General features: G+C 47.6%; 1 protein-coding gene across 4 annotated transcripts in view; it reads right to left on the bottom strand.

Moving 5' to 3' along the window:
• LOC121442183 (unconventional myosin-Ib) overlaps positions 1 to 18,408 on the bottom strand; it is a 152,099-nt gene that overhangs the window by 101,520 nt on the left and 32,171 nt on the right. For all 4 annotated transcript variants that reach the window (XM_041643615.1, XM_041643617.1, XM_041643619.1 and 1 more), the window contains exon 3: positions 4,555 to 4,670. In XM_041643615.1, coding sequence (XP_041499549.1) covers positions 4,555 to 4,670 — 116 coding nt within the window. The remainder of the gene's footprint in view (positions 1 to 4,554; positions 4,671 to 18,408) is intronic.

Raw genomic sequence — 18,408 nt, 5'->3', positions numbered from 1 at the left:
ATGGACAGCATGAACAAAAAGAACCAGCTAGAGAAGCTTAGGGTCAGAGGGCACTATAAAATATATACTCCTATATTGTAGTGAAAATGAAAAATCCCCATCACAGCACATGGCATCTGAATAAATCCCTCGATAACGTTATGAAGAACTTGTTTTTGATGATGTCTCCATTGTGAGATCCAGCGAAATGGAAAAATTATTTAACATTGCTTTTCCTTCCTAGTTATTCAGCGCTTAAAGAAAGGGCAGTGTGAGCTACAGAGGCGAGCAGGATCAATGTCCTAATTTACAGAAGTTTCTAATTTAAAAGGATGGCACTGGGCGCAGGAGAGATGGCTCAGCCGTGAAGAGCACTGTCTTCTCTTCAGAGGACCTGGGTTCAAGTCCCAGCAGCCACATGGCAGCTCACAACCACCTCTAAATCCAGTACTGGGAGATCGAGCACACTCTTCTGAACTCTAAAGGCACCAGGTATGCATATGATACACACACATATGTAGATGAGACATGAATGTGTAAAGAAAAATAAACAAATCTAGAAGAAAAAAAAAAGATGAGACTAGACACAATTAATCAGAGAGGAAGGAAGAAATCCGTAAGGTCCCGTGGGCAATCCTGAGGCAGGCTCCCTCAGGATCTGCCCATAAAGCAGTTTTAACAATCTACAGAACGCACAGGTAAGAGACATGGAGAGGAGGTAGGAACAGCCTTCAGTGGTCGGTTCCAGGAGGATGAGCAGGATTTGAGGCTAGAGGAGACAGACAACCTTGAAGACCAGGCCAAAGAATCTCTCTAGTCAAAGGATGTGCAGGAGCTCCTACAGGCTGCCCAAGAGAAGACAACACAGCCTGATTACAACAGAGCTTCTGACGGTGGCTGATAAACAGTTATCAACAGGAGCGAGACCAAACAGCTATGGACAAAAGTCCAGTCGGGTCTGGCAACTAAATCCCTGTGGGCGCTGGGAGGAGCCGAGAAGTCCAACCCTTTTTCCCTCTTCTCATCCTCCTCGCTCTTTCCCATGTTTGAAGTTCGAGATCTGAGGTGGTTCTCTGGGGAATCCAGCTCCTGAGCTGTCTGAAATGGACCAAGTCCTCCTTGGGATGCCTTTGAAAAACTCTTGACTATCAAAGAATTTTAAGAGCACATCAGAAAGGAACCACACCTTCCTGAAGATGCCACCCGAGGACCCCAGGCTCAAAGGTGTGGCTTTAACATAAGGGGACGGTTCTTCCCTGCCAGGGAGGTGAATGAATGTTGAAGGGGCCAAACACGCCCTCAGTACAGCAGACACTCTTTTCAGAGAGACTTTAGGTGGGAAACCATCCTATTTTACCTACGTATGTATTTCCATTACCTGTACCTCATACACTTACGTGAATGTAAATATTCTGACTGAAATTTAAAGAAAAGATAAATCTGAGAGACTTTCAAAGACAAGAATTGTAAGAGAACACTTTTAGTAGACTATTAGTGAGCTCCGGCTCTAAATGCTACTTTCATTTCTCTTTTAACTTTATTATGGTGATATATGTGTTTATGATGGGGGGGGCATGCATGCCGGAGCAGGTGTGTGGAGGTCAAAGGAGTCAGGTTTCCCTTCTACCTTATGTGGACTGTGAGTACTAGGATGCTGCTAAGCCATCCGGCTGGCCCAAACCAAATTCTTGAAAGAATTATAGTTAAGGTGCATCCAAATCCAAAGTCATATTATCACCCCGTGTCACAACACTGTGATCTGAGCATACTGGCCTGGGTTGTAGGACGAAGCCTGTTTGAAGACCACTGTCAAAAACTGTCAGGAAATAATGCAAGAAGATACACACACTCAAGGGAGTGGAAAATGTCCCAGCATGGAGGAGGAGGAGAAAGTATGTAGAAACGGGCAAGAGACGTGGTTGGCAAAATGTCTCCCATCTTATTACTCTGTCATTGCTAATGGCAGCCACAGTCCTTTTAGGGTAGTGCCAGCAACGGTCACTCTCAACACGCACCAGCTGGCATACTCAGAATTGTTACTTTACTCAGAGTAAAGCCAAGGGCTACGGTCCACAGCACGAAGTTCAAGCAGGAATGAAAACCATTTGCAAGCGCACGTTTATTGCAGCATGAGCTAAAACTTCAGTGGGTGTTAGCACAGCCCAGAGGCCCTCGGGAAGCCAGGCTCCTCAAGTCGGGCTTTTCCCAGTATGTTTTCTGAGTAAGTCCATGGAAGACTCTGGCGTTGACTCCAAACACCATACGTTGAGCGTGACTTCAAGATCTAAGACTTAACCTAGGCATCAAATACAATATTTCATTGCAAGGGAGCTAGAGGGATGATTTTTATAAAAGCAATTTCAATTTTTAATTTTTCTTAAGGCACAGTGAGACTAGACCACTGGCAAAACTAAAAAAAAAAACAGGATAATCAAAATCTACTAAATTGTCAAAATATAGATGGCTCGGTACTTTTGTTTTGGTTTTGTTGGTTTTCTAAGACAGGGTTTGTCTGTAGCTTTGGAGCCTGTCCTGGAACTAGCTCTTGTAGAAAAAGTTGGCCTTGAACTCACAGAGATCCGCCAACCGCTGCCTCCCATGTGCTGGGATTGAAGATGTGCGCCGCCACCACCGCCTGGCGACTTCCCAATTTTTAGTAACTATTTTCATATAATTAAATATTTAGTTCCAAAGAACCCCACACGTCCCTGTGAGCTGAATCGCTGAAAAAAATCAAAATATACGTAGATAATGAGATAGACAAACACAGATTATTTCACTAGATATAAATATGTACACATATCCACATATATCCTTAATTATGAGAGCTCATTTTTCATCCAATCAGAAAGGGCAGCTGATATTTAACCACAAACGAAGTACAACTAAGGCTTTGGCTATGGTTCTCCCGCTTCAGTGCCGAGCTTCTTGTCCTGGTGCTACTGTCTGTGCGCAGACAGTTCTAGGGACCTGGGACTGTTGTGTGCCACCGCTGTAGGACAGACAGTGGCCAGTGTCTGTCCTCCAGTGACCAGCAGAGCCCTCCCACCTGTGCGTGTGGCAATCAAAACTGTCTTTGGACAACATCAATTGCTCAGTCACCCAAACCATGTCTGGATGTAGACACCAATGAGCATCTGAACCACAGAAGTCCAGCTTAACCATTTTAAAAGCCATACAGGGGCTGGAGAGATGGCTCAGCGGTTAAGAGCACTGGCTGCTCTTCCAAAGGTCCGGAGTTCAATTCCCAGCAACCACATGGTGGCTCACAACCATCGGTAATGAGATGTGGCGCCCTCTTCTGGCGTGCGGGCATACATGGAGGCAGAATGTTGTATACATAATAAATAAATCTTTTAAAAAAAAAAATCAAAAGCCATACAGCCACCGCCGCAGCATCCCAATGACAGATCAATCTTTTCCTCGGCCGAGATGTTTTCTAAATGTTTTCACATCGGTATTTCTGCTTACCGACAGTGAACACGGAACAAGCATCTTCATGGATGCGCATCTCACGGCAAACTGGGGTTGTTTTCAATGAAGCCTTTGTTTAAAATGAGAGGATGAGACTGCTAAAAGCTAACGGTGATGACAGCAACAATCACAGCCCTTGACGGTTCTCCGGGCATCTTTGCAGACATGGGTCCTAGTGCAGCGTCACACGCAACGGTTTATCACCTAAGAGTACTCTGTTGTACCTACCAATGGCCCTCTGCAGGTCACCACGAGTTACTTACTGCAACTGAAAACAGTAAGAACTCTGGTAAAGCACTCACAAACCCACAAGGAGGGACAGGAAATGCTTCTGCTCAGGCAAAAACCAGAGAAGCCTGGGGCTCTTGACTCATTACACAACTTGGCCCAAACAGGATCTCTCTCTCTTTTCCTTTTAACTCGGCAGCGGACTTGAGAAGGTAAAAAGCGCACAGACTCCTTTCTGGTATAGGCGAGTAGAACGTAACCGGAGAGATAAGAAGGTTTTAGTTTTGCTTACGATTTCGCCTTATAATTTATTTATTTTTGCTTTTTCAGACATTTTTACATGAGCAATTAAAAAAAAAATCTAGTAATCCAAGTCTGTTGTTGATCCATCAAACAAACAAAAAAAGACTTAGTAAGAAAAATAAGGCAGCCCGCTCCACACATCTGGAGAGCAATGTCCTTGGAAGCCAGACAGTGGCAGTGCTGTAGCCCAGGCTGCCCTGGAACTATATCTGTAGCCCAGGCTGGCCTCAAACTCACAGAGATCTGCCTGCCTCTGTCTCCTGAGTACTAACTGGGGTTAAAGGCATGCGCCACTACACCAAGCTGTGGGCGTCTTACAATGTGTACCTCTGTTTTGTGCACAAAACTAAGCAGCAGCTGCTGCTCCCAGTCTTCGCTGCAGAAATATTTTACACTTAAGTATTCTGCCTTATTTTTTGAGGCACTAACTATAAATTTCTACATTCTTTCCCGTGAGCTAAAAACCACAACTAAAAACAAAACCACTTTCCTCTGATTCCAGGAGACAGCTGCACGCATGTGTCAATCACGCACTAGAGGGGAAGGGCTGCCTTTGCCGGCCGTACTCACATGTGAGGGCTCAGCTCGTAGAAGTTTCTGTTTCTGTAATCCTCCACTTTCTCAGGCGAATAAATGGGCAAGGACCGGTAGGGGTTCACGGATATAACCACACTTCCAATGTATGTCTGTAAAACAGAAGAAGAAGACAGTAATAGGCTAACAGCAAACGGGACACATCCAAACACCTCAAACTTCAGCGTGATGCGCTTGCATCCCTCACCAGGATTTTACACACTTCAAGAGCACTGTGTCTCTCTGAAGACAGGCGGCCAATAGTGCATGTTCGTTTTGCTCATACATGGAGAGCACAAGTTTGTAGACTGGAAATAAGTTTTCAGATAAATCTTGACATAACTTACTGACTCTGTACAGGAGTTCTCCAAAGTCCCATCACGCTGGCCAAGTTCCCGTCACTGATGCTCACTGTAAGCAAGCAGTTACTGCTAGTGTCTCCTTGCTCACCTTTAGCCTTCTAAGTGAGCAGGAGCATCAGCCATCCAATTCCCCAGCCCCACCCACACCGAGGGTAAGGGCTTCCCTTGGGCACGGCCTCTTTATAGCCTGCCATCTAGAGCAGTATAGACCACAGGCAATTCAGTATTAGGTCCACAGCTAGCTAGCCCTTGGAAATATATATGTCACAGAATTCCATGCTACCATACACTTGGGTAGTAGCATTTACAAGTGCTTTCTGATACAACATGCATTTAATACGGAATTGACACCGAATGGCCAATTTAAATGGACGTCCTAAGGGGTCCACGTTGTATTTCAACAGACATTAACTAACCCCTAGCTGCCAACTAGAACTTCTTCCTTTGGGCTTCACCCTTCCGTTGCTGGCAGCCCCGGGAAGACTGGCTCGGTCCCTTTTGTGCCAGGCCTAGCACAACACCATGGGTGACAAAGGCTGCTTGCAGGTAAACTCGTCTTGGCAGCTCTGGTTTTCCTTAGTTTCGACATCATGAAGACGGAAGAGAAAGAGCTCTCCTGATCGGGCGAATGAGGGGTTTAAAACGAAAACCTGCCTGTCTAACACGTAGTTACGTCAGATGTGAGAGCGTGGCCTCTGGCCTCGGCTTTAGTATTTGCTGAGTAAATGATGAGCCCTCCTCGCAACGGGAAGTGCTTGTGCCTTTATCCTTTGGCAAAATAAAAATAAAATTTAAGCGTACAGATTTTGTTAGCAGAGAAACCAACCCCTGGGCTGGCTCTTCACGATGGCTAAGCGGTGATAACCATCTGCCGCGGTGGCATTCTTGCAGAGAGAACAAATTCTGCTGCCTGGGTTCCGCCATCAAAATCCCCCGCTAATGACACACACACACGTTACTTTTTATTCGTAACTTTTTCTGCACGGTGAAGAAGCTGTGCTTCTGCGCCGAGCTGGGTCACCGTCGGGAAGAACAGGACCTGCCATAGCTCCAGTGAGGGCTAAAGTGGACGCTACTGCCCGTTATCCTCGGGTTGACGTGCGACACCAAAGTCACTGTATACAGCGGCCACTGTTTTAGTAAGCCTGTAGGCCATGCGTTGCCAGGGAACAAAGTCTTAAAGGATACCCACTCCCCTCGGTTTCCTGCCCTACTGTGGGCGCTGCTTGCAAATACGGCCAGAAAACGGTCTTTCACCTGTACACACACCTGCCATGGGATGAGCGGAGTGTTTCAAAGGCGGGTGTGTGTGTATGTGTGTGTGTGTGTGTGTGTGTGTGTGTTCGTTTATTTTCCACGTCTCTGAATCTGGACTTGGACCAATGAGACACTAGCAAATGCGACCCAGGTAGAGAGATTGGAAAACCACGCGGGACTGGTACGTGCCTATACCTGTGCTCTTGATATAACGAGCTTGAACCATCCACAGAGAAGTATGGGTGGGGCGGAGGGACAATGTGTTCTGCCCTATATTGAGTATTAAATAGGATGTGAGTGAGCCAGTGCACACCATTAACCCCACTGAGGCCACCAGATACTTGAAGTTACAGGAGTCACCCCAAGGTGAGGCCAGCAGAAGGGACACAAAGCTGAAGTCAGACTAAATTTCTACTCCAGAGAGCTGTCACCCAAGAAGACTGTCACTTTAGCCATTTCTGAAACCAGTTTGCCATGGCACACCAATAATCGACATTCCCGTATCCCTGAATAAACCAGAAAAGGGGCCAAGCAGGACAAGACGCACTCACCGAAGCTATCATTAGAGCTGCTGCGCTCCCCGCGTTAACAGACTTAGTGGGATCTGACCTGTACCCCTGCGAGGCCAATTAAACAGCAAGCAATAGTGAAAAGGAGGAAAGGGACTTGGGGTGGGGGGGAGAAGAGAGTGTGGGAAACCCACTCACTGGTGCACACGCATGCACACGCACCCATACACGCACACGCGCGGATGCATGCACGCTCATGGATGCGTGCACACACACTCTCACACACACACCCAGTGTCCCTCTGTGGGGGTCTTCATTTATTATTTAATAGAAGACGGTCCAGGTGAGGGAGCAGCCCAGCCCACACCACTATTTGGGCTTCCAGCTCCCCTGCAGAGCTGTCTGACAAGTTCTTAGGACACTGTGAAGTCTCCTTCCAGGAAACAAGTTCTTCCCTCCTTCTGAAACCGAGCTTCAGCCTTCTCCTCCCAGCATGGGACTCCTGAAGAAATTCCAATTTCTTGGGGACAATTGTTTTCACGGTCCAACAAAAGCTCACCTGCGTCCCTCTAGAAAAACCTCATCCCCGCCAGGCTGGTTACACCCACTCCACTTCATGTCTGCATCCTAAGCCTTGAACCCCTAAGGTTTGCCTTCAACCAGGACAGCTGTCCTGATGCTGCCGGGCTCCTTCCTCCAAGGTTCTACAAGCCAAGGCTTCAAAATCCCCGTGGTAGCAGCAGGGATAATTAAATATTCAGTCACAAGCCCCTTCCTCGGAAACACAGAAAGTAGTCCTGGAAGCAGCTGATTGGCTGGGGGAAGAGGGGGGACTGACATTCAGCTCTGGGTTTGGGCTTTCCAAACTCATGCAGGATAAAGCTTAGCTCTTCAGGGGGCACGGGAGCGATGGGGCAGCTCATATCTACACCAGTGAACATCTGAACTTCAATGCTATCACTGCCCTTTTCTTATAACATCGAACTCTCAAAAGAAGCTCACTGTCCAGTAGCTGCTTCCTCCATCTCCCTGCTCATTGTCGGCATCCTCCCAACAGCAGCGCCATCCGCCATTGGTGCCAACCTCCTATCAACGAGGCAATGAAAAGCTCCTCTCCTGTCTGTCACAGCCCTGTGCGACCAGCCTTCAGCATCTAGGTCGTGAAGGACAAGAGGAGAGGAAAAGTGACAGAGAGGGAGGGAGGGGCAGAGGGAAGGCTGGACCCCTGTCAATCACCAGGCTTCGCTTCCACTTCTCCAGGGCAGACATTAAATGTCACTGAATGTGCAAACATTCCTGAGTCAAAACCAGCCCCAGCTGCGTGTTTTCAATGCTTCTGGCACTTCCACCACATGCCTTGCAAATAGCAAACACAACCTGAGGGTTCCCCTTGTGCCTGCAGGAAAACTGAAGTTTTCCGGGAGGACAGTCCCTGTCAGCCCTCCCTCTGCAGACTCCGGTGGTTCAGAGTCCGGGAGAAGAGCCTCTGTAGCCAGAGTTTGCGACAGGCCACGTGTGCTGTTCCCAGAAGAGCCCTGGCAAAGCTCACTCCTCAGAGACCATCTCAGTGACCTGGGGAGGCAAGCTTTTAAAGAGATCTCGCAGGAACTCTGGCACTACAGGCAGGGATGGATTTAGTGGAGGTCTCGGGGCTGGGGTCCTGACTCGGCTGTTACACAGAGGTCAGAAGATTCCAGCAGGGCCACGTAGCATTGATAATACCATAATACACGCTGTTTACAGAACGCCCATGCGCCTGTTGTGGGCTTGCTGCTTGGATATATAATTTCATTTGATCCTCACATCTTCAAGGGAGAATCAGTAATCGTCCCCCTGTATATCCACATGAGGAAACTGGAAAAAGCTAAAAAATGTGCCTCGCTTTACACAAAACTGAAGACTTACCAGAAAACTTGGAGCTGCAGCTTACAGAACATTCCAAATGGATTTCAGATATAAGCAGCGGGAGATGTTGGAGAGGCTGAGCTGAGGGCATAGATGCTGCAGGTGTGGGTTCAAATGTGAGCACGTTCATCATCCAACCCCTTTACCACACAGCAGCTCTGACTTCAGAGATGCTCCTGTGCTAGCTGCCTTGAAACTCAGGACTCTACAGTCTAGTTCCCTTCCCTCCTCCCTCCCCGTCCCTCCTCCCTTCCCGTCCCTCCTCCCTTCCCCACCACTGCTCCCTTCCCGTCCCTCCTCCCTTCCCTCTCCATCCTCCCTTCCCTCTTCCATCCTCCCTTCCCTCTCCATTCTCCCTTCCTTCTGCTGTATAGCCCAGGCTAGCCTTGAACTCCAGTTCTTTATGTAGTCCAGGCTTGCCTTAAACTCATGGTTTTCAATCTGCCTTAGACCCTCTAAGGCTGGGATTTAGGCTTATACCACAAGAGCAGTTAGCTTTCAAATGTTGTCTTCTAGATAGAAGACTCATCTCGATACAGACAATGAGGGGATTTTATATTTAATATAATGTTCAAATAAAATTGGCCCTTAATAAATGTGTTGCTCATTATCAACAGTCAATTAAATCAGTTTGTTTATACTGTTCTGTGATGGACTGCTTTTGCCTGAGTCCTGGCTTTGAACCACTCCTGCTTCAGAGGTGAAAGAAGCATGGCTCAGAGGGTTCCTACATTGTCCCTGACAGCTTCTGAAGCCACTTCAGATTAGAAAGAAAGGCAGTCTTCGGGTTACAAGAAAAACATTTTTATCTCAACAGAAAAGATTAATCATAATAATCATCTCAACATCAGAGATACCCGTCAGGAAACTGTCAATTAACAGACAAAACTTATTGACTATCTGGGGTGTTTTTTACTCTAAAGAGGCTTCAGCCCATCACAGAACTGCATAGACAAACTGAGTCTTCTCGACAGAAAAACGGTAGTTCAGAGCTAACTGCTCTTGTGGCACAAGCATACATACCAGCCTTGGAAGGCCTAAGGCAGATTGAAAACCACAAGTGTGAGGCAAGCCTGGACTATATAAAGAACTGGAGTTCAAGGTTAGTCTGGGCTACACAGCAAAACACAAGGAGGAGGGGTGGGAAAGGGAGGATGGAGAGGGAAGGGAGGATGGAGAGGGAAGGGAGGATGGCAAGGGAAGGGAGGAGGGATGGGAAGGGAGGATGGGAGAGGGAAGGAAGAATGGGGAGGGAAGGGAAAAGAGATGGGGAAGCGGGGATGGAGAGGGAAGGGAGGATGGAAGAGGGAAGGGAGGAGGGAAGGGAACTAGACTGTAGAGTCCTGAGTTTCAAGGCAGGCAGTGCAGGAGCATCTCTGAAGTCAGAGCTGCTGTGTGGTAAAGGGGTTGGATGATGAACGTGCTCACATTTGAACCCACACCCGCAGCATCTATGCTCTCAGCTCAGCCCCTCCAACATCTCCCGCTGCTTATATTTGAAATCCATTTGGAATGTTCTGTAAACTGCAGCTCCAAGTTTTCTGGTAAGTCTTCAGTTTTGTGTAAAGCGAGGCACATTTTTACATTTTCCCTGTCCTGGTTTCCTCATGTGTATATACAGGAAGACCATTACTAATTCCCCCTTGAAGATGTGAGTGCCAAGTGAGATTACGTATCAAAGCACTAAGCCCACAGCAAACATTCCACAAACAGTACCCGTTATGGTGGTATAAATTCCACAGGGCTCTACTAGGAATCTGCTGGCCACTGTATAACAGCCAAGCCAGGACTCCAACCCCTAGACCTCAGCCAAATTCACCCAGCCCTATAATGCCAAAACCATGAAGACGTTCACAAAATGGCCATGTTACCATACAGCCCATGAGATAGTCGTAAGGAAGCGAACGCTAAGATGACACCACAGAGCACGTCCTTGGAATCCTCAGAACAAGAGCAACTCGGGTCATAGGAGGAAGCCGCCACTCTCCTCTTAGGTCTTGGATTCTGGGAATTTGATCACAAGACACAAACTATCATGCGTCACCCTGCTATTAAATGGACATCTGTGTGACTTCCCCAATTCTCCTGAAGAGATCCTTTGTCTCTGGGGTTTTATTAGAAGACACACTGAGGTCTAGCAAATGTTCTGGTTGCTTCTTACACCATTTCAAAGTGCGCAAAGTGGTGTTAAGTCAAAATTCTAAATGTGAGGTCAAGAACAGATGTCAATACCTCTCTGGTACAAAAACACAATCTAGTGTATGTATTAACAGCGCCACTCTTGGAAACATGGTTGTGTGTGTGTGTGTGTGTGTGTTGCTTATATGTATTAGGTATCACACACACAAAATTATACCCTATTTTTACAAGTATAGAACTTGGATTCGCAGGCTGAAATGATGTAGCCGAAGTGGTACACGTACATCAAGGCCTGCACACATCCAGTACGCCCACAGTCCCATAAACACCTGTCACAAAGCCAGAAGAAAATTAGGACGCGAGAGACCGGTTATGTGCCCAGTTCGCCGCCGTGATAGCTTCTTTATCTACCACATCTGTCAGTCAGTTTCAAATGCTTCCACGAAGCCTGCTTCACCAGGGTGCTCACGATTCCAGACGGCATCTCCATGGCCACGAAGCCTGCTTCCTCAGGGTGCTCACATCCCTCGTGGCATGGCCATGGCCCACGAAGTCTACTTCTGCAGGGTGCTCACAATCCCTCTTGACATCGCCACCACAAAACCCACTTCCTCAGGACCCACACTCTAGGACCCAGCCATGACAAGGTCAATAGAGGCCTGAGTCTCAGCAGTTTACCCTAAGGCAGTACCTGGTTCCAAGAAAGACCACAAACTGAGACCATCCAGGCACCACCCAGGAACAGACCATCCAAAGGTAATTCCTAACGTCCCAAACATTGTAGATAGGATCCCCTGTCAGCACACACCCATCACTTTTCACCAGGACACCCCTAGACAAATGTTAGCCAATCAGAGGTCCTGAATCTTAGAAATCCCTCACCCTAGCCTCCGCTATTATAAAAACCCAACCAGAACTGAGCTGGGGCTCTCCGATTGTGCCAATATGAATACGCTGGACACTGGGAGAATCCAGAGAGTCCCGAGTTCTAGTCCAAACTTGAGTAAGAATAAAGGCTCTTTGCTGCTTTTACATACAGGACTCGGTCTCTTAGTTGTTTTTTTTTGGGGGGGGGGGCGACAACGACACTCGGTGATCTGGGCATAACACACACAATCCTCATGACATCACCACACCACATCTTGCTTGTTGTTTTTATTTTTCCAGTATTTTTCAATCTGAAAAAAGAACTCATCTCCGTTGATTATTTTATCCGGTGCCTTAAATCACTGGCCTCAGACCAGACATCCACAAATACACCAAGAGGCCAGCAAACTGTGGGTGCAGATGACATCTAGGCCTGCTGGTCTAGCCTAAGACATTCCTACCCCACCAACTATAATCTTTCAGCCCTGACCCGTCAGTCAATTTCAGACCGTAAATTAAAGAACTATACATGAATTCCCTGCCAAGCTTAAATACCAGCTAAAAATACCACCCCAGGCTGCCTTTAATTTAGCAGGACAAGGCAATGCTGCCATGTCATCGCTGAGACAAACTGGGAAAGGAGGGAGGAACTGTCCAAATATATATATATTGTTCTCCAGATCCAGTAAAACCCTTCACTAGGGTACAGGGTGACCCTGAGTTGTTCGGCTCCCTGCTTGCCACAAGTCCTGAAAATAGCATGAGATGGTTACCTGGAAACGGAAATAGAGCAAAAATGAAATCTGTGCAATGAAGGCAAAAACGAGAGCGAGGTAGGAAAGACAGAGTGGGAAAGAGTGTGTCCCCCAAATCTGCATGCTAGAAGCTTCACCCCAGATTGAGAGTCAAGTCGGGGGGGGGCACCATTAAGAGGTGGGGCACCACCCTCTGAAGAGATTAATGTAGCTCTCATAGGATGTAACTTCCTGGAGAGGGTTGCTATAAAAAGCATCACCAGGCCCTGTAATCCCTCCCTGCTCCTCCCTGTCCCACCATGGGATCAGCTCCAGGCCCTGTAATCCCTCCCTGCTCCTCCCTGTTCCACCATGGGATCAGCTCCAGGCCCTACAGTCCTGCTCCTCCTCCTCCCTGTCCCACCAAGGGATCAGTTCTGAATTTGCCATCACACTTTTCTCCACCTTGTCACAGAGTCAGGAACCCTCACTAGGACAACAATACCATGCTGTCTGAACCATCAGCCACCAGAATCATTTGCCAAAAACATCTTAATCAAAAAAGAAAAAACAAACAGTATTCAGTTACAGCAAAAGAAAATGGAATCAAAACAAACAAACAAAAAAAAAAAACAAATTCTGGACACAGCCACTCCACCTACAATATACTCCACTCCTAGTTCATGGCAGTCTCCAGAGTAGGAACTCAGGAAGATAAGCACCAAAGTATCCACTTCACCAATGAAAGGACTCGATTCCTAATATTGGCTCCTGGGAGTCACTACGATTCCAAAGTTCGTTCTGTCTGCTCGAAGCCCAGATCTTTCCCAAGATGCCACGCTGTGTTACCTTCCACCTACTCTAGGGTCAAGTTCAAAAGACAAAATAACTTCTCTTTAAAGATTAGAATCACCATTAACATCCATCCGCCCTGTAGACGAAAGAGGAGATTGGTGTGTAACTGAACGGGCCCCGTGAGCCCAGAGCCAAGCGGCTTCCTCTACTTGGTGCTCATAAGGACCATGAGGAGCTGTCAATCACTTGCTTTCCACTTCATATGATGAACGTTCTTTCCTGAAGATCTTCTAGGCTCGGCTCTGGGTTTTGGCTTTTGGTTGCGGGGGCGCGGAGGGGGGAGCCACTTGGTTATCAAATTGGTTGATTCTCTTTGCTTTGGCTTATGAGGACAATGCCATGATAACCTATGGCTGAGAACCTGCCCTGTGTCCAATAAGTTCACGTCGTTGTACACTGAGTGCTCGCTCAACACAAGGATAAAACACAGATTGTGACTTCCGTGTTTCACCTAGGTCACTTTGAGGTCTCCGAATTCCAAAATGTTTACAAATTTCAGTATCACATGAAACTACTTTTCACACTAAACAGGCTTTCCTAGTAGTGAGGTCATTTGATGTTCGTGGAAAATCAACCGAAGGTCATTAGCACACGAACACTCTGGCATTAGATTTCCTAGCTATAAACCCCAGCTCCATCTCATACCCACCGTGGGACCATGGAACAGACGCTAAGTCTGAGCTAAAACATAAAGGACTTAAAGTTTTCGAGGAGTTTACGGACTTTCCCTGGGTCTCACGGACAAAAGTAGCAGGGCCAGGCCTCGGGTTAGGTCTTTGCTCCGGGGTGTCCAGCAAACCGCTTCTAACAGAGGCCTTTTCTTCTGATGGTCTCATAGCCTCAAATCTAACTCCAGGTGTGGCTGTGACCACAACACTTGAGCTAAATGCTTATAAATATCACAGAGAAATTTCAAGAATACCTGCTCTTGAAATAACTGCCTGAGACTGGCAGATAACACACACACACACACACACACACACACCGCAGCAGCGTGGGAGAGATTTGCCAGGTACGCAGGTTTTATGAAAGTTTGCACAGGTTAAGAACCAACACATTATTATCAAAGCCGGCTGCCCTCATAAAATGTGCAAGAGACAGGTTGTCCTCGCAAATCAGACACAACAACCCCCTGTGCCTTATCACCGACAGCCACAGCTTTATCCAACCTTCTGACCGGTCTCCACTCTGAACTCCCAACCGCACACACAATCTGCTCTCCGCCTTTTCTAGGAGCCAGCCACTCCCACACACAGCAGTGCAAGCATCTCCTGAGAACAGCTCGGGGTCCTCCTCCTCCCTTCCCCGTTTAGTCTAGGCAGAAGGAGAAGGGGCACTGAAGATTAATCCCGCCCCCCTCGAACCTCATCAGGGCTGGGATCTCTGAGGAAAAAGAATGCATGTTTCCAGCTCTAGGAGAGAAACAGTATCCTTCCTTACATGAACAGTTTACAAGACTCTGAACCAATGCTTCTGGAAACCTGGCACAAGATAACTACATTTTCATGTTACATGGCTCGATGCTGCTTGAAATGTTTTTCAAAAGCATATGACTTTTATAAAAAAAATTACAGGTTTTTAAAAAAAGGTATGTTGAAATTACAAAAACCAAAAGGACAGTTAGGTAATAAAAACAACATGAAGCTGGACTTTGGTGCTCGCTCTGAGCTCTGCTAACAAATCAAAGGTCCAAATATCAGATTTTCATTCAGTCCAGCCTGGAAATACCCTGAGCTAAGCCACTCACACACAAGGGCGCAGCACTCCTGATGCACACACAGAGAGCATTCCTGACGCACACACACAGGGAGCAGTCCTTATGCACACAATAAGCACTCCTGATGCACAAAGAGCACTCCTGATGCACACACAGGGAGCACTCCTGACACACACAGGGAGCACTCCTGATGCACACACAGGGAGCACTCTTGATGATGCACACACAGGAAGCACTCCTGATGCACACACAGGGAGCACTCTTGATGATGCACACACAGGAAGCACTCCTGATGCACACACACAATACGCATGTCTGATGCATACACATAGTGCACTCCTGATACACACAGGGAGTACTCCTGATGCACACACAGGGAGCACTCCTGATGCACACACAATATGCATGTCTGATGCATACACATAGTGCACTCCTGATACACACAGGGAGCACTCCTGATACACACACAGGGAGCACTCCTGGTGCACACACAGGGAGCACTCCTGATGCACACACAGGGAGCACTCCTGATGCACATAGGGAGCACTCCTGATACACAGGGAGCACTCCTGATGCACACACAGGGAGCACTCCTGATGCACACACAGGGAGCACTCCTGATGCACACACATAGAGCACCATGATGCACACAAACAGTGAACACTCCTGATACACACACATACACAGGAAGTACTCCTGATGCACATACACTATGAGGGTGAGAAACTCATTTTTTTTTGTAACAAAAGGAGAGAAATCATTTATGGCACACACAAGTATGTTAGCGCCACACAACATGAACCGTCCTGTGTCTAAATGAAAAGTGCTTGGGAAATCTCAAGATATACAAACGTAAGCCAGTATAATTTTTTGCAGTATTTCTGTAAACTAACCAAGCATCCAGTACAAAAGCATGGGATCGCATCCCAAAAAGCGAAGACAATTTGTACTAGATTTTCGAAGCTCTCACTTCTACAAGCGCAATTAGTTTAACACGAGATCTTGAAACTGGACTAATTCAGACCTGTTTATGCAGACCTGACAATTCAGACAGAAAACAAACTAAATTTAGTGTTGGATGCTCAAAACACTTCTGTCAGTAGACAGACACCTTGGCTCTCTACCTTCCCAATCTGCCCTCCTGGTTCTTACTTAAATTGCCGGTTTCCTCTTCCTGGACAGGACCACAGTCCTGACCAGCCACCCTAAAAACAGAACCATCTGACCTCAGGTCTGCCTCTCCCTCCATCACAATAAAGCCCACGTGAAACCTGCCCCTGCTGCATGCAAGCTTGCCAGGGGTGGGGGTGGGGAGGCCGGAAGGGCTGACAAAGGGCAGAAGGAACAGCAGAGCTTGGGAATGTCACATCTAGCGTTTCCCAGCCACTGACCCCACACTGAGCCTGGGAGACTAACAGGCAAGGCCTGCAGCTGGTCCCAGCTTGAACTGCACTCTGCCAAGAGAGAATAACAGCAAGCAGCCCCTGACCCTGCATGCTTCGAACCCCCGCCAATCCAATTCTTCCCTCATCTCCTCTTACCTGTTCCTCCCCTGTCTCCACCACACAAGTCCAAAGCCCTCGCTGGGAAGCACAGCTGGACCCGTCCCCAACACTGTTGCTACTGGGGGGTCACAGACATGAACGAGCATGTTGGTACTTAAACAAGAGCGTTAACACTCTTCAGAGGATACTACTGGAGCACTGCAAGGAGTGTGCTACATCAAAATCAACCCACAGCTGACAGACGAAACCTGAGCTACTCCGGAAGCGAGGCTGGGGAAAAGCCCTGCATAACTAGACTTAATTCTGCCTCAGATGCTCCAAAAAAAAAAAAAAAAAACCCTATTCACCCTTATCTGCCATCAGAAGTTCACGGTCCGGGAAGCACACTGCTGGGTGCCCATGCAACTAACACGCATGGCAAATGCCTCCCACGGGGCACAGCTCTTATAGGGCAGCACTGTCAACACAGCCGCTCGGTGACTTTAGGGCTTTCTGAGCATCCATCTCTCGTCCACGCTTGCGGAGTTGCTGACGGTGCTCTCACACCCTGGAGTCCACTAACTGATGACCCAGAGAATGCTAGGGTTTGCAATCACTCTAGCAGCTCACAGCCAGAGCCACGTCACCTCTCAGACAGCTCTGTCCGGGTAGACACCCCTCTGACCTTTTCTATGGGGGTGCAGGGCTGGAAGGGAGAGGAACCGCAGGGTGGAAAACAAGAGGCCCCCTAACCTAGGACTATACCACACGATGCCCACACTGCGGCCACACTGAGACTTTGTAAGTCTAGGCCGGCTTTCTGGTCCCAGCCACCTTGTCAACCCAGTGTTAACACACATACAGGATGGAGCGCCCCAAATGGTTGCCCGAGGAACAGAGCAAAGCTAAAGGAGGATACAACATCTATTCTGAGAAAGAACAAGTGAAAAATCAACACGTAACACAAAACAACGCGATGCTTCGTGCAGGTCAAACCATTTTGTAGGAACCCACGTCGGAAAGGAAAGCAAGAATATTGTCAAAATAAGAGCCAGAGATAGGTCTCCTAGGGTTGGCCATTCGAGGCCAGCAATCATGACCGCACCTACCATGCAGTTCTTGTATTTTTTGTTTTATTACAAAAGCAATGTATGTTTACCTTAAGCAGGACAACATAGAGAGCTGACAGTATTTCTCCCCTGTGCCCACAGGGCTCCACCAACGGCATTCAGTTAGCAAGCCTTTCTCATCAATCCAGGCCCATTGAAACAGCAGGACCGTGCTACATGTGTTACTCTAGAACCTGCTTCCTTCCCACTGAGAACAGAAACTGCTTTGTCAGCTATGACGTGTTTAACGCTGCAGTGGAAGGTAGCATAGCCATCAAGCACCGTGGAAAACATCAACTAATGTCAATATCTACAAGCAAAAGTCAATTTTCTACTTCTGTCTTATAACCAGAAAGGGCATTCCAGTAATAGTTTAGGAAATAAAATTATGCTGAGACCCAGATATTTTGTCTACTAAAGACTCATGGACGTTAACGTTTGGCATTTGGTTAAGAGGGGCATTGTTTTGGTTTTCAGTGGCCACAACAAACCAGGTATTCAAACGCACATAAAGCCCGGCTCTCCTGTCTTCAGTTCATCGGAAAGTGAATTGTGCTGCTCGGTGCCAAAAAGAAAAATGACCAGCAACATTAGTTAGGATATAATTGATTCCTCCTATCTTCATCTCGGAGACCGAGGCTTAAAGGCCATCATTCACTTGCGATCAGACCACACTTTAAAGCTGCGGAACGGCCAAGCTTTCCCACCTGAAAGCGGGTACTGTACCCAGAGGGGAGGGGAGGGGAGGGGAGGGGAGAAGAGGGGAGGCCAAGCTAAAGAATGCCGTTCCCCTGCCCTGCAGCCCACTCAACGCCTTCTCCTTTCCATTGGGATCACCATTGTAAATAAACTCTGAACCGGAACTAATCCTTGGATTCTACATCCCCGTTATCAAAGTGGCATCCTAAAAGCA

Source organism: Microtus oregoni, unplaced genomic scaffold, assembly GCF_018167655.1.
Source record: "Microtus oregoni isolate MIOR12 unplaced genomic scaffold, Mior012 000087F_ref0000451, whole genome shotgun sequence".
NCBI lineage: Eukaryota > Metazoa > Chordata > Mammalia > Rodentia > Cricetidae > Microtus > Microtus oregoni.
The sequence above is the reverse complement of the archived record's forward strand: the minus strand, read 5'-3'. Positions and strand labels throughout refer to the sequence as shown.